At 50.6% G+C, this 15,885-nt stretch overlaps 1 protein-coding gene across 1 annotated transcript in view; it reads right to left on the minus strand.

Moving 5' to 3' along the window:
• The window catches only part of CDH23 (cadherin related 23), a 195,255-nt gene that overhangs the window by 28,915 nt on the left and 150,455 nt on the right, over positions 1-15,885 (minus strand). The window contains exons 27-37 of the mRNA XM_030453320.1: positions 15,171-15,319; positions 8,864-8,924; positions 8,113-8,261; positions 6,601-6,736; positions 6,029-6,417; positions 5,835-5,936; positions 5,711-5,713; positions 4,339-4,488; positions 3,647-3,775; positions 3,400-3,528; positions 1,980-2,207 (exon numbers count right to left, since the gene is read on the minus strand). Coding sequence (XP_030309180.1) covers positions 1,980-2,207; positions 3,400-3,528; positions 3,647-3,775; positions 4,339-4,488; positions 5,711-5,713; positions 5,835-5,936; positions 6,029-6,417; positions 6,601-6,736; positions 8,113-8,261; positions 8,864-8,924; positions 15,171-15,319 — 1,625 coding nt within the window. The remainder of the gene's footprint in view (positions 1-1,979; positions 2,208-3,399; positions 3,529-3,646; positions 3,776-4,338; positions 4,489-5,710; positions 5,714-5,834; positions 5,937-6,028; positions 6,418-6,600; positions 6,737-8,112; positions 8,262-8,863; positions 8,925-15,170; positions 15,320-15,885) is intronic.

Below are 15,885 nucleotides of genomic sequence, written 5' to 3' on the forward strand. Positions count from 1 at the left end.
TGCACAAGGACACCAAGATTTTCCAGTTGCAGCTTGGAAGGTTTTCTTTCCAGCAATGCTGTTTTGTTTTTGTTTTTGTTTTTGTTTTTTTGTAAATGCTTTTCTTTTACCATCAGTGTTTTACCCTTTTCCTCCTGCACTTCCAGCTCCCAAGAGCATGGCTGGTCTTCCATGCACCCTTGCTGTCCTGGATGTCACAGGTCACCACCACAGGACTCTCCCAGCTTTGTCTCCTGTACCTCTCCCATACTCAGAAGGCCAAATCTTGGAGCACATGGAGGGACGTACGAATTACAAATAATGATTGTGCATCATTGCATCAGCCCAGACTTGTGAAACCAAGGTTTCTAGTAGGTGCCAAACTCCCAACATACATCATTTTATCACCCCAGCACAAGGCCAGCAGCCACTGAGCGACATGCAGGACAGCTTTTCACAAGACCTGAGTATTCTCAAGCACTGAAAAGGGCCAAAATTCTCTCCATTCAGGAATCAGGTCACCAGACACTTTGTTTCAGTGTGGTGGGATTTTGACTGTCACTGCTGGCATTAACTTGCGTGGTGGTCACGCAGCAGAAACCCTGAGGTCAAGAGAGGCTTCTGGGACACTGCTTTGGCACCTTGAAGCAATGAGCTGTGTCATTTGTCCTCTCCCCACCCCCCTCTCCCCCACCAGGAAGGGAAGAGGGCATTGCCATGGCAAATGGGATTTGCCAGCACATTCCTTCCCTTGGCATCAGCAGCGATGCTCCAGCATGTAGGGGTGATGGGGACCTGTCTAGGAGGAGGTGGTGGCATCAGGTGCTGCATGTACACCAGGCTGGCTTCTCTCCTTCTGGAGAAAAAGTCTGACCTAGGTTTCAGCCACAGTGTCAAACCTGACTTAAGAAAAAGGTGGTGATGAACAAGCAGGCATGTGAATTGCTGGGGAGGGAGGAACTGAGAGTGCAAAGCCTGAAGCGAGAGCTGCAAGCTGCAGTTTGCAGTGCTGGCTGCAACCCATTTCCTCAAGGTGCAGAGCAGGGGTTTGCAGTGAGGGCTGTGCTGGGAGGGCAGGGAAGAGGAAGGGTGGCAGGGTGGATGTCACAGCTCCCTCACTGTGCTCTGTGCAGGCTGGCATTGCACTGATTCTCACAGAGCTAGGGGTTAGGAGGGACTTGGGGCTGGAAAATGCCCTGAATATTATTTGCTCCTTTAACCCTCCCACACCAGAGTCATCCTGAAAGGCAGAAATAATGAGGCTCATGATTTACAGAGCAGGGAAGGGGCAAGGGAGAGAAGCCAGGCTGTGGCAGACACAGGTACCAACCAGGCACTCCTCTCTCAAAAACAAGGTGGTACCTACCCAGACTCAAGAATGCTGGAGGGAATCTTGTGTAAGCCCCAAAACCCATGCCAAGACTTTGTTCAGGGCAGGCAAAGAGCACCAGACAGCAGTGATGAGACCAACAAGCTGCTCAAATCTTTCACAGTGGTGACAGTGGCAATATGTACCAGAGCTCATCTTATTTGCAGGCACTGGAGCAGATACATGTGGGTCCACAGTGAGCTGAGCTGCTGCTCTGGCCATGTCCTGCCCAGAGATGTGTGACAGAAACATCCCAAGATCTTTCAGACCTTGGTGCAAGGAACTGGCAGGACAACCCCTGCAGTCCCCAGCACATTGCTAGTGTTTTTGACACTAATGGATAGGAGTGAAAACAGGTCAGTGCTTTGCTAAAACCCCTTTGGAGCAGACACAGCAGAGATGGAAAACATCTGAGTGAAAGAGAAGGGCCCACAGAACTGGGTGCTGAAGGAGGCTTTGAGTCATACTGTCAAATTTGGACCCTAAGACACAACCTGAATGACCAGATCACAAAAATATTGCTCCCTGTGCCTGTTCCTCCCTTCCCTACTTGATGTGTCAATGCTGAAATCCCTCCTGTTGTGCTGCTCAGCTCCACCTTTCCCCCCGACAGCCCGAGGTGGTGGCTCACCGACAGGGAAGGGTTTCCCTCATCCTCCACGGTGACCACCAGGCTGTAGAAGCTCTGCCGCTCACGGTCGGGTGGGGAGGGCCGAGTGGCGATCTCGCCGGTGACACGGTCCATGCGGAAGGTCAGGTCCTCATTCCCACCCGTGATGTAGTAGGAGAGGACACTGTTGAGGCCTGCATCCCGGTCAGTGGCACGTACCTGGACCACTGCCGTCCCGCCACCGACATTCTGCAGATTGAGATTTAATAACATAATTAAAATAACATAAAAAACATAATAAGTATTGAGAGGGACTTTCCCACCTTCAAGCTCTCTGCCCCAGGCAGGGGGTTGCTCTTCTGGATGCTGTTTCTGCAGGGCTTCTTGCAAACCATATTTTATTTAAGAGGTGCATCTTTGAGCAAAAAAATGAACCAAGTCTACTAGCCCTACAGCTGTTAGCTCAGCCACAGCGTTGGCAATGAAAATCTCTTCCCTTTGCTTGAGTGCTCCTGTCTTTTTTGTGTTTGAAACTTGGAAATTAAATGTGTTATTCTACGGTGGCTTTTAGAAAGAAATGGAATCAGACAAATAGGGGACATTTGCTGTTAATTCACCAGGGTCAGCTCTGAAATTGCACCTCTTTCTCCTTATGTCACAGTGTCTCCTGTTCGTTGCAATGAATCTGATTTGATTCCTGGCCCCAGAAAGCTGCACCTTAGGTCCTGTCAGGGCTGGCACAGCCTGGAATGGTGTAAAATCCAGAGTGTGTGCAAAGGTGAGGGCTGTGTAATGGACTCAGAGCTAGGCTAATTATTTTTGGATATTCCCATTAGGTGGAAAATCAAAACAGAAAATTCTGTTCTTCAACCAGCTCTGAACAGATATTAAATAGATAAGAAAAATCCTAACAGGGCAATAACTTTAATGCAAAGCTATTAATCACCAGCAGCACTTCCTCACAGCTAAGTGTCACTTGCTATTACTCGTATTTCATTTTTCATCATCAAATTAAGAAACCCCCCTGGTCCAGGAATTAAACTGTCAGGAAATAAGTTGTCTTTTCTCATGCCTGATTGTGTTTTATTGCTTAATTATCTGGCTCTTGCTGAGCTGCTTCCTGAAAGCAATTCCTATTCTGCACTGTGCCTCCTCTTGTGTCACTTAGATGGCATTTCCCATGGGTGTGTAGCTACTTCTCCTTCCTGCTGGTCCCTGCAGCTTCATAGGCTTAAGCTGCCTGCAGAGCTCTCTAATCCCAAAATCAGGAGGCCATCACAGATGAGGGCTTGCAAGGAGCCAGCAACCCTTAAATGACCCGAGGTGAGGTTTGCAAGGGGCCAGCAGCTCTTAAATGACCAAGTTAAGGTCTGAGCTCGTGCCTTGTGGTAAGACTGCAACTTGGGAAGCTGGAAGTACAGAAGCAGAGCTGGGTGCTCACCTCACTCACGCTCACGTTGTAGCCAAAGGGGCTCTCAATGACAGGGGGGTTGTCATTGATGTCGAGGATATTGACTCGCAGAGTATGCTCCTTCCTCCGGGGAGGCACCCCACCATCCGAGGCTTGGATCTGCAGTTGGGGATGGATTTAAAAAAAAATTCTGGTTTTAATTTCACAGCCTTAAGAAAGCAGCCTTGATGCTCAAAGCAGAAGTCCAAGGAGGCAAATGGGGTAGTTTGGTGCTTACCAGTAAGGTGTAGTGATCCAGCAGCTCTCGGTCCAGTGGCCGCGCCACAAACACCTCGCCATAGGTGTTGTTGGTGGTACGGATCTCAAAAGCCTGGCCAATGTTCCCTGATGTCAGCGAGAAAGTCACCTGAAAAGAAAGAGAGAAAGGAGACCCTGCAATAATAAACCCAGCATTGCCTCAGGAAGTCTTTGCGCATCTTCAAATCTCCAGTGTGTTGGGTGTGCTGGCTTCTTGCAGCCACCCCAAAGCAAACACCCAAAGGCCAACCCTGGTCTTATCACCAGCCCTCCAATGGCACGAGCAATTTTTGGTCTTGAAGGTGATGGGACTTCATTAACACAGGGCAAGGAAAATAACAAATTCTGGAGAACTTCCTGCTCAGCCTGCCAGGGGGTTTGCTGCCGGCAGAAGCCACATCTGGTTTTCAAATTGCTGGGCTCCTTTTGGAATGTGTCTCACAAAGCTTTTTTTCCCAGACAGCCCAAGGATGATGTTTTTTCCTCCTCCCCTGCTGCACACCTCGACCACAAGGTGCTGGTACCAACTGCACAACCCCCCCTAAAACTGCTGCCATTAACAACCAGAGTTTTCTCTGGCAGGGAGGGGCTTGGGAAGAGGCATTTCTGCCTCAGTGAAAACTCACCAAGGCCTCAGGGGCAGCCCTGAGGCTGCTGCACCAGTCTCCCTACCTGCCCATTGCTGCCCGCATCTGGGTCACGGGCCAGAACAAGGGCCACCCTCTTGCCGACAGCACAGTCCTCGGGCACGCTGACAAAGGAGTCGGAGGTGATGTCAAACTGGGGGCTGTTGTCATTTTCATCCAGGACCGTGATGGTCACCTGCAGGCACAGCAATGGGACTCAGGAAAGGTGCAAGCAGGAGGAAGCCCCCTGCCCACGGAGAATTAACAGCCCCCCTGACATCCCTGGTAAACTCTTGACCTGCTGCACCCCTCTGAGGTGCCAAGGGTGTTGTCCATCCCACATGGGAATGGGTGTTTGAGCCCAAAACCTGAATCACAGGATCACAGACTGGGTTGGGTTGGAAAGGACCTTAAAGTTCATCTAGTTCCAACCTCCCTGTCATGGGCAGGGACACCTCCCACTAGACCAATTTGCTCCAAGCCCCATCCAGCCTGGCCCTGAACACTACCAGGGATGGGGCAGCCACAGCATCCCCTAGATTTTCTTCCTAAATTTTCTCTGAAGCTACATCCCTGTCTACAGAAGAAGAGGAGGAGGGATGCTCAGCAGCTGAAGAAAGAGCACAAGGGTGGTGTTTTTTTCTATGGAACATCCTCCATTTTTTTTAATCCTCCTGGGCCATGGAGCAGCTCCTGCTGCTGCAGAATGACCTTTTCCTGATAAACTTTTCACAAGCAGTTATTTCATCCCTGCTGTCAGAATCAGGGGTTAGGCAAGGATTGCTTTAGAGCTCAGTGGGTGCAAAGAAGACAGAGCTTCATGTACTTAACTACACCAGGGCAAGCTGGGCATTGAGCAGACCCCTCTGGAACAAGGCACGTGGGTGAGTGGAGATCGGGCAGCAGATGCTTGGAGGGGGACTTCACCAGAGGCGAGCAGGGACCAGGCTACCTTGGCTACATTTAGCTAGAGGAAATGCTCTCATCCACATTTGTAATCAAAAATGCATCAGGGTGACACAGAAATGAGAGAGGAAGAGCCTCTCTGTTCCCGGGGCTCTATTTCTGGGTGCCCTGAGCCCCCAGGTGCAGCCAGGCTGAATGCCACGACATCCCGGAGGAAGCCTGGGAGAGAGTCGTGTGCTTTGGGGCAGTTGGGTTATTTTTGCTGCTGGATTAAAAACAGGGAGTGGGGAGAGGCAATTCAGCCCCCCCAGCTCCTCTGACTGATCCAACAGTGCCACACCAAGGCACTGGGGCTTCTGCTGGCCAGCATCATGTCCCAGAGGATGTCCCAGAGGCTGGAGTTGGTAGGACAGGGTTGGAGAGGTCTACCTTGTTCCCTCCCTGCAATTCAGTGAGAAGTTCAGGATGAATCCTGACCCCCAAGGTGTTGCCAGCTTGACGGACACGCTTACCTTCTGTTGGAGGAGAGCAGAGGGGGAAAAAGAGAACACAAAGAGCCAAGAGTTAGTGGGAGATGAGGACATCTCATTTCTGCCTATGGAAAGGATAGTGGGGAAGTGGGTAGAAGCTACTCACCACTGTGGAGTCAATCTTTGGTCCTCCATCATCAGCCACCACTGTCAAGGTGTAGAAATCCCCCTTTTCTCGATCCACCTGGCCTTTGACCGTGATCACACCCTGCCAAGGATGAAGAACAGTCGTGTTAGCCACCTACAACGTAGTCCACAGTGGGCAACCAAGCCAGGAGAGAGCATGCTGTAGTTACTTACAGTGATTCCATTTATTTTGAACAGGGAGAGGGCCTGGGCATTGGTGTTGGGGTCGAACTTGTAGGTGATCTGGTTGAGGTTGTCAATGGAGTGGGCCTGGACCCTGAGTACCTCAGAGCCCAGAGGTATGTTCTCCATGATCACAGCCTCGTAGCTACTATTGGAGAACTGCACAGCCTCATCCAGCTCGTTCAGCAGGCTGACATACACGCTGCAGAAGCCCTGGTTGTTGGGAGGTGCCTGGTCTGTGGCAGAGACATTCATCAGGTAGCTGGTTTTGGTCTCATAGTCCAGGTAGTCAATCGTCGTGATGAGGCCCGTGCTCTCATCGATCTCAAACTTTCCCTCGGCGCCTGAGACGATTTTGTAGCTCACCAGACCACCGTTCCCTAGAGCAGGAGCAGGAATCACGGTGCTGGTTGGACCAAGCATCCCAAAGAAGCAGGCACCACCAATGCCAACCCTGGCCACAGAGCAGAGCCCATCCCACATGGGAACTGCAACCTGGGGTCTGTGCAACGGGTGATTTCACCACTTCCTCCCACACATGCTGGGCACCCCCAGCTTCCTACCTGTGTCTCGGTCAGTGGCCCGGACCACAGCCACTGAAGTGCCAATCCCCGCTGTCTCCCGCAGCCCCAGGCGGTTGTACTGACGCTGGGTGAACACTGGCACCTCATCATTGACATCTTCCACATAGACAATCACCTGAAAAATCCACCAGAAAAAACACGAGTGAGCTGGGCAGGCTCAGAAACCCTCACAAGCATCTCCCACTTCTGAGGGGAAACATCTCCTCTGTGGCACTCATCTCCTGCCCAGGAGAAATGTTATCTCCACTACAGACACCAAATGATGGACAGTGACCTCACACAGTTTTAATGTCATAGATTTCCACCAGCCTCATGGTCGAAGTCACCCAGTCCTTCCCTGGCCAGAGAGAGGTACAGTCTGTACATTATTAATTCCTCTGCGCTTTGGGAGCCCCTGCTTGAAACCTTGCACCCATTAAAATGCTAATGACTTGGTGGGAAATTTTGCTCCACGTTCAGCGGGTCGAGCTGATGTTTTTTCCTCAGGGAATATATTTTCTTCTCCTGGTTTTCTGCTTGCTGCTGGTGCTGTGGGCAGCTCATGCTCAGCTGGAGTCCACCCCACTGCGGCTCTAAAAATAGATGCAACCAGAGGGCTGGGTTTGAGGGGACCGTGGGAAGTTGGTGTATCCCTGCTAAGGGTTATTGCCACCAAGTCCTGGTTCATTTACATAGATGCCTGGCCAGGAGAAAGAGTTTCCAACAGGCTGAGGCTCAGCTCTTCCACCTGCTGGCCAAGCCACATCTCTCCGGGTGCGTGGGACTCCTACCAACAGAGACTGCCAAACCACAAAATCGAAGAATCATGGAATTTTTCTGGTTGGAAAGGACCTTTAAGATTATCAAGTCCAACCATTAACCCAGCACTGCCAAAGCCACCACTAAACTGTGTCCTTCAGCACCACATCTACATGGCTTTTAAACACCTCCAGGGATTGTGACTCCGCCGCTGCTCTGGACAGCCTGTACCAGGGCCTGACAATACTTTCAGGGAATAAATTGTTCCTAATATCCTATCTAAACCACTCCTGGCACAACATGAGACCATTTTCTCTTTTCCTATCACTTGTTACCTGGGAGACTGACTCTCCCTCACTCCAACTTCCTTTCAGGGAGCTGTAGAGAGAGGGAAGGTCTCCTCTCAGCCTCTTTCCCTCCATGCTGACCATCCCCAGTTCTGTCAGTTTTACTCCTCATAAAGCTTGTGCTCCACACTCTTCCCCAGCTCTGTTGCCCTTCTTTTGACATGTACCAGCCCCCTTCAGCCTCAGCAGCCTCATTGTACCAAAACATCACAGGAATAAAGAAAAAAATCCAGCAAAACAATCCCCATCCAACAAGCTCTTCTACCATCAGGCAAACCCCAGAGACTTTCCATCAGCATTTCCATGCCAAATCTCTCAAACTTCATGCACATCCATAAGAGCTGGACATAACTGGCTTCTGATGAAGCATCCAGGATATTTTGCATGAACCCTTCAAAGTCCTTACCCGCACGGAGCTCCTCATGGGTCCCTGCTCTGTATTGTAGGCCTCCACCTCCAGGACATGCGAGGAGTTCTGCTCCCTGTCCAGGCTGCGCACACCTCGCATCACCAGCCCCGTGCTGGGATTGATGCGGAACTGGTTGTGCTCATTTCCTGGAAGGGGAGAAAAGCAAGAGGGATGCTGCCCGTCACTGCTGCATCAGTCCTGGCCCCATGCTGAGCCCTCCCTTGAGGGCAGTTTATTGAACAAAACCCAAACCCTCATAGGCTTCAGCTACTATGGATTCAAACCAGAGGAGGATAAATTTAGAGTGGAAGCTAGGAAGAAGTTCTTCACCATGAGGGTGGTGAAAGACTGGAAGAGGTTGCCCAGAGAGGTGGTGGAAGCCCCATCCCTGGAAGCTTTTAAGGCCAGGCTGGACAGGGCTCTGAGCAACCTGATCTAATGGGAGGTGTCCCTGCCCATGGCAGGGGGGTTGGAACTGGATGATCTTATAGGTCCCTTCCAACCCTGAAAATTCTATGATTCTACCTCAGAGTTTATTCCTGGTTAAGCCAGGAGCTATAGCATCTAGGTGTCCATCAATGACAAACTGTCCCCCAGCAATTAATAATAATGGTGCTGAAGTTTTGCTTGGGAATGGTGGAAATGTTGCTGTGGGCTGCAAAGTGCAGAAAGATGGAGAGCACCAAAAAAGTCTGTGGGTAGCTGGCCAGAGCCTGGTGGCAATGCACCAAGGGGCACCTACACTTACCTTTGACAATCCTGTACCACACTCTCCCATTAATGCCTTCATCTGCATCCGTGGCTTTTACCTTTGGGAAAAAATAAAAACAGTGAAGGTGAAGAGCAGGGACTTCAGACCTGGATATAAACCTTCCCACTCTACCAGAGGCTGGACATCCTGCTCTTGCATCTGAGCCTGTGAGCTTCCCAACTGCAAAGCAAAAGATGTTACGCTTCCCTTGTCACTGGCCAGCAGGGACAGCAGACTCAGGAGCCCTTGGCTGCCAGGTTAGCTGTAGAATGGGCTCAGGGTGGGAACTGAGCCTGAGGAATATGTAATGAAATCTGCAGGTCATTGTGCCAGTGGAGATGCCTCTATTGGTCCTTCCCTTCATGACAACACTTGCCCTGGAGATACCACCAGGGATAGAGCCTCTGGACCCCACCAGATGGGGCTGGGAGAGCTGCTTCTGAGCCTGGTGGGCACCCAACCTATGGTACCATGTTAAAGCAATGACCTGCAGCTCACAAGCCTGCAGCCAGGTCTGGTGGCTCCCAGATCTGCTTGCATTTACCTTCTCATCACAATCTGTTGTGAAGTCATCCTAGCAGTAGCACATACGAAAAGCACCAAAAGATACATAAGTACAACCAGCCTGGTAGTCTAGGCACTGGTCTGAGTCCTCACAAGACCCCGGGCGGTAGGCAGGAGCTTAGCATGATCCATGCATGTATGGAATAATCTGACTGCCACAGGAAGCCCAAGCCACGGGTCCCCTCTGGTGTCTCTGCACAACACTGCAGTGCTTTCCCCACACACTCCAGCTTGCCAGCCCCAGCAGCAGGACCTGGGTTCCCTCCCCGGCTGGTATCAGGCCACAGCATCTCCTCCCCTGCTTCCCACTGAGCATCCAAATACCTAAAGGGCCGGGGAGACAAATCTTTGCAGCTTTTGATGCTGTAACTTGACCTGCTGTGCCCAGAAAAATGCATTTTTAATGGTAGGCAAACAGGAAGGTTTTCAACATGGTGAGCACTGGGTGGGAGCAGCAAATCACACTCTGCAACCCCTCTTCCCCCCAACCTTAGCCACCTTTTTCTGGGAGCACCCAAGGACTTACTGCAGGCAATTCTGGCACATAAAACAGGTGAAATGGGTCAGCCCAGGTATTTGGATAGTGGTTGATTTTTTTTTTTTTTTTATTGTTTTTTTTAAAGTAGCTTGCATTAGAAGCCTGCTGCTGCTTTGACCCATTGAAGTCCCCAGGGAGCTGTGGTATTTTATTAAGCTGTCCCAAACTTGGGAAAAACAATTGCACATCAGTGCATATGATGGGAGAAAAGTTTTCTGCTGCAGATGAGAGGCATCTTCTGCAGCCAGGTTTATCTTCTTGCTAGAGAGCTGGCTGCAGGCAGTGTCATCCCTTTCAGACACCCCCAGCTACAGGGAAGGAGTTAGAAAAGGAAAAGAAATAATAAAAGAATGGGAAAAGAGCAGGTGGTTTGGTGCAGAGTCACTGGGAAAAGGGGAGCAGGCACTGGGGATGGCTCAGTTCCCCAGCCACACAATTCAGCCTTTGGATGTGGGAAACATGTCCCAGGGAGATCAACCCCTTATCCCAGCAGGGCACCAATGTTCTGGCAAAGTCTGGGAAGGTGCTCAGTGGCCACTTGGCTACCGTGTCTCTCCTCTTGTTTGGAGGGCAAAGGAGGGTGGGACGAGGCTGGCAAACAGCAGAGTGCGGTGGAAGAGGTGGCAAGGCAGGTGTGCTGGAGCTTGGCTGCTGTGAGAGAGGTAGGAACCCCAAACCCTCATGGCAAACCCACTGCTGGCCACGCAAACAAAACCTGAGGGGCCAGCAAGGCAGCCCAGGGATATGCCACCGTCCCTGGCTGTAGAACTGCTGCTCTCAACCTGGAGCCGCACAGGGAAAGAGATGAAAAAGAGGTGGGGAGGGGAGATGGGGTGGGTTTGGAGTAAGGCACCCCTCCTCCCTTCCCTGTCATGGTCCTTCCTGTGTCCTGGTGCTGGGAGAGGGGGAGGGTCCTGCGGATGCAGCTGTGACTATGACTGTGAGGGGGATGGGTGCAGCATCAAACGCAGCCCCCTCTGGGTGGTACCCAACTATCCAGGTGCAGAAGTGGGGGTTTGGTACCCTCCAGCATTTCCTCCTCCTATGAGTGAGTGAGGAACTCTTAGTGCACTGGGAAAAGCTGGGGAGATCCGGGAGAGCATTGCTAAGAAAGATGGGGAGGGTAAAAAGCTCTGCTTTTCATCTGAGCTGTACTACAGGCAAAGAAGTGCCTGAAAACATCCTTTTCTTTGCAGGAGTTTGAGAAAAGGAAGGGAGAGCATATGGAAAAACTCCTGCCAAACTCTGCAGCTGTGCCAGGCCAGGCCAGAATAATGCTTGCTGTCTTCTGCTCACACACAAGTCATTTCTTCTCCATTTTCATCAGGTATATTTTGCTTTTTATGCAATTTCTCTTCTTTTCCTCTGATTCTCAGCTGTCTCCTGGCAAACACTGGGTCCTGAGTACCCGTGGGGATGTCTCCTGTTAAAGCTGATCCCAATTTCAGTGGCTTTTTGTTGAAATTCTGCTGAAAGCATTGTAGCTCTACCTGAGACAGGAGTTGGAGAGGAACCCCCTTTGTCCACATAAACACATTGAAAAATTACCAGCCCAAACCCAGGCAATGAAAAGTATTCCAGAAATAAAAAAGAAAGAAACCTCTGACCTTGCTCCCTCCATATCTCAGCTGATTGCCTGCAAGGGGATACGTGCAAGGGCACATGGGTCTCCTGCAAACACCCTTATTAATACCAGCAAACATTTGGGTCCACAGTGGTGAGAGCTATAGAAAAAGCCCTTAAGAAATTAATAATTTCACCCCAGAGCAGGCTGTGGGGACAGGCTCTGGGCACCATGGGATGAGGGAAGCTTGCACAGATCCTACAAGAGCAATCTGTAAACTGGAGCTGGGAGCTCACCTACGTAAGCATGCACCTGTACATGGAAGGGACAGAGGGGACACCAAGACTCCGAGTCCAAGGGCACAGTGATCTCTGAGTTCTTGGCCTTGCAGCTCTCACTGCCTTTGCTTGAGGTTGTTTCCTTCTGCATTATTTGGAGGGCAAGCAATGCTTGTGTCAGTTCTGATACAGCATCTGGCTTTCCACTGGGGCATCTCAGTTTCCAATCAGCAATTAAAGATGTTGCTGATGTCTCCTCTCCCTGTTTTTGAAAACTTTAGTGGTGAATGTTTGCTTGTTGCCGACACAAACCTGCGTGGTTTTGGGATGGTGGCTTCAGGAGCAGACCCAGATCCTCTCCAGCTCTTCCTTTCTCCCTCCTGAACTCTTAATTTGAAATTGGCTCAATCCAGCTCTGTACTTGAGGGGTAAGGAACAGGTACAAGAACTGTTGTTCTTGCACAAAAGCAAGAAGCACCTGGAGCAAAAGGATGGGTGCAAACTGTCCTGGGGATGCCAGATGGGGGCAATCTGACCCAATGGGGTAAGGAGAGGGCAGGCACCACAGGGTATTTGGTAAGAGGATTTGGGAAGCTGGTTTGAATCACTGTTTTCAGATCTGGCTGAGAAGCTTGCAGCATGTCTGAACCTGAAACCAGGTCAGCAAAATGCCTAACCCCAGAGGAGTTTTGGCACAAGCCAGGGGAGGGTGTTAGACCTCACCCCAGCAAAACAGGAAGGTGCAACACTACAGCTTGACAGGGAGTTATGTGGGCAGAGGCCCAACTGAATATTTACGGTGGTGATAGGGAATAATCAACCCAAATGACAGTCAATTCAGGAAAACAGCTTTTCTGGGAAGTAGAAAACAGCCAAAACCCTGCAGCCTGGGAGGAGGATTTTGGACCTTCTCTAACATACAGCAATATATCACTCCCAGAGAAGTCCATCATCATCACACTTGTCTGCATCTTCCTCCTCCTGGCCACTTTCCTCATCTTTGTCACCCTCTGCAAGCCAGCAATGCTGGAGCAATCCCACTTGCGTCTCCTCAAATTTATGCCTCATCACCCAGCAGATGCCAGTGAACCCCAGCTGAGGCTCTGAAGGCTACTGGGCTCTCTGAGATGCTTCATCAACACCTTCTGGAGGAGTTGCCTAGTGTTCCAGGGCCAGTTCACCTGCCCCAGAAGCACCCCCACCATCATGGAGTCCACCAAATGCAATCCTGCTCTGTGGGAACTAACTTACCCCTTGCTGCTATCCTTTCCCAAGCTTTGGGTTCAAGGCTTAGCTCCCTCCTCAAGAAGCCCCTGGAGTCCTGGGCATCTTGGCAGAGCCCTCTTCAGCAGCTCATTTCTAGGCAGCAGTTCTGCAAGGCTGCAGGAGATTTTGATGTTTCAGGTTCTCAGATACTTTCCAGGTTACTGTTTCCTGGCAGGAAAGGCAGAGGCAAACTACAAACTGCACCCCTACGCAGCTATCACCAGCCCCTCAAAATACTGCTGCTTCATTTCTTTTGGAAAACATTTCATAAGCCTGCAAGGCACCTGAACAAACAGCCTGGGTGAGAGCAGAGCAACCTGGCTGCCTTGAAGAGAGGCATCCTGGAGCAAAAATACTCCCCAAAAAGCAATACTTGGCGGAGATTGCTTCCCAAGATGTGCACTGACATGGGTGGAGGAAGATTTTTGCCCCTGATGTGCTGCCTGGTCCCCGTTCCCTCATTTCTTGTGCAAGGAGCAGTGGGCTGATATGGTTGATGCTTGAAAGGATAAATGTTGGAGCTGTCTGCTGGAAATCTGCTTCAATAAACGATCAGCAGGAGAAGGTAAACATGCCTGTAAATTCATTAAAGAGGCCTTTGGAGGCTCACAGCCACTGCCAGCTTGGAAAGGCTCTGTGGAAAGCTGAGCCACCTGTTTCTGCTGGGAAAGGGTACAACAGCCAGCAGGTAAGCTGATGTGCTTAAAGGAATTAGTAGGAAAAAGAAAAAGTACTTTAAATCTTGGCATATCTGCAGCTCCCACTACGTTCAGCCATCAGGTTTGCTGCTTTGGGTGATGTGTGCACCCAATGCCACCTCTATGAGCTTCGCATGGCTCATGACACTCTTAGAGTACAGTTCTCCATCAGGACTTCCCTGGGCTGCCTGGGACATTCCTTACTCTCTTCCAAAAATTTCTGGCTTTCAGAGAAGGGTCTGGGAAACTTTTAGAAACTCTTGTTGCCACAGGGACATGGGGATGTATTTCAAGGAAGGTGACTTCCAGTACAAAGGGTGAAAGGTGAAAATTGAAGGTAAATAGTAAAGTAAATGTGTTAAATAGACTAAAACCAGGTGATTGCCCATTTCCACTTCTCTCTGATTTTGTTCTGTGGAAAACAACTTTTCCCCAAACAATGCCTCTCCTTTGCCATAGGCCCCCAAGTATGCCCTTTTCTTTTGGGGATCATTCTCTAAAAAAAAGGGACTTTGAGGTCAGACTGTTTTCTCCATTTTCTGTCTTTCAATTTGCCAAAAAGACTCAGTTTTGGGATCCCCACATCTCTCCTCTTCACCTTTAGGAATCACACACCTGGTGCCAGGGCACAACAGGTGTCCTCAGGGTCTGCACTGGGGACCAGCCACCCCCAGAAGGACCCACAGCTCCCAGCAAACCTTTGTTGAGGGAGGCAAAAAGCTTCTTTCTTCTCCACTGGTGACTCACCCTGCCTGCCAGAGCCAGGGACAAAGCTGCCCCTTTCCCCTGCTCAGGGTGAGGTATTCAAGGCAGGAGGAGCCCTCAGCAAAGAGCCTTTGGTGCCAGCTCCAGGAGAGCCTTGGGTTTGAAGGGATGCTGGAAGCTCTCAGAGGCTGAGTGAATGCCTGCATTCATTCAGTGCTCACTGGGCCATTCAGCTTTGCCCACCGTTCCCTCACAGAGGAAAAAAAAGTGAAAGCAAAGTCCAAATGCTTTTCTCCCTCTGTTTCCCCCCTACTCCGCTCCACGCATCTCTTAGCATGCACTCTTCTCCCTCCCCCTCTTTAGATCTCTGCTCTCTCTCCCCTCTCCTCTGGGAGAGGACATAGCCAGGCAAAGGAGTCTCACCAGCACAGGACTTGTCTTTGCCCCTCTCACCAATTAAGAAGTGAAGCAAATTTCTTATTCACTCCTTGCATTTTGCTTTTGTCTCCCTGCTGCTCATAGCCTGGGTTAGCAGAGGACCAAACAGCAGGAACACATCTTGCCCTGACCTGGAGGAACAGAGAAAATTTCTTCCTGGGCTTCCATCAGCTCATTACTGCAATGCTGGGGGCCAGAGAGCTGGGGACCCTTCTCACCCACCCAAGGGCCCTCGTGTGAGAAAGCCACGTGCCTGCACTATGCTGCTGCCAGCCGGGATGTCCTCAGGGATGCTGACTTCATAGCTGCTCTGAAGAAAGATGGGTCGGTTGTCATTGACATCCAGGACAGTCACATAGACTGTGGCAGTGCCGGTGAGGCGGTTCCCAGTGGGACCATTGTCTGTAGGGAAGAGAAAGGCAAGAGGAGATTTGGTCACCTCCATCTTCTCCTTGCACAGGTGGTGCTCAGCCCTTGGCTGATGAAAATAGTACCAAAACTGCTAAACTAAAATCCCCTGTCTTTTCTGCAACTTCTACATCCCACACTGAACTACAAGGAGGGTGTATGTGTGTTTCTGCCTAACCTGAAAGAGAAAGGAAAAACCAAACTGTCCCCAAGCTCTGCTGTGGAGCCACTGTCCAGCAAGGCTGGAAATGCAACTGGTCATTAAAGAAGCTTTGCAGCTCCAGAGACAAAGAGGGTGATGTGTACTGGATGAGGCTGCTGAAGGTCATAGAATCATTGAGTGGTTTGGGCTGGAAGGGAAATCAAAGACCATCTGGTTCCAACCCACTGTCATGGGCAGGGATGTTTCCCACTAGACCCGGTTTATCCAAGCTCTATCCAACCTGGCCTTGAACACTTCCAGGGATGGGGCAGACACAGCTGCTCTGGGCAGCCTGTGCCACCATCCTTATAGTGAAGAATTTCTTCCTAATATCCAATCTAAATCTCCCCTCTTACAG

Source organism: Calypte anna, chromosome 6 (assembly GCF_003957555.1).
Source record: "Calypte anna isolate BGI_N300 chromosome 6, bCalAnn1_v1.p, whole genome shotgun sequence".
Lineage (NCBI taxonomy): Eukaryota > Metazoa > Chordata > Aves > Apodiformes > Trochilidae > Calypte > Calypte anna.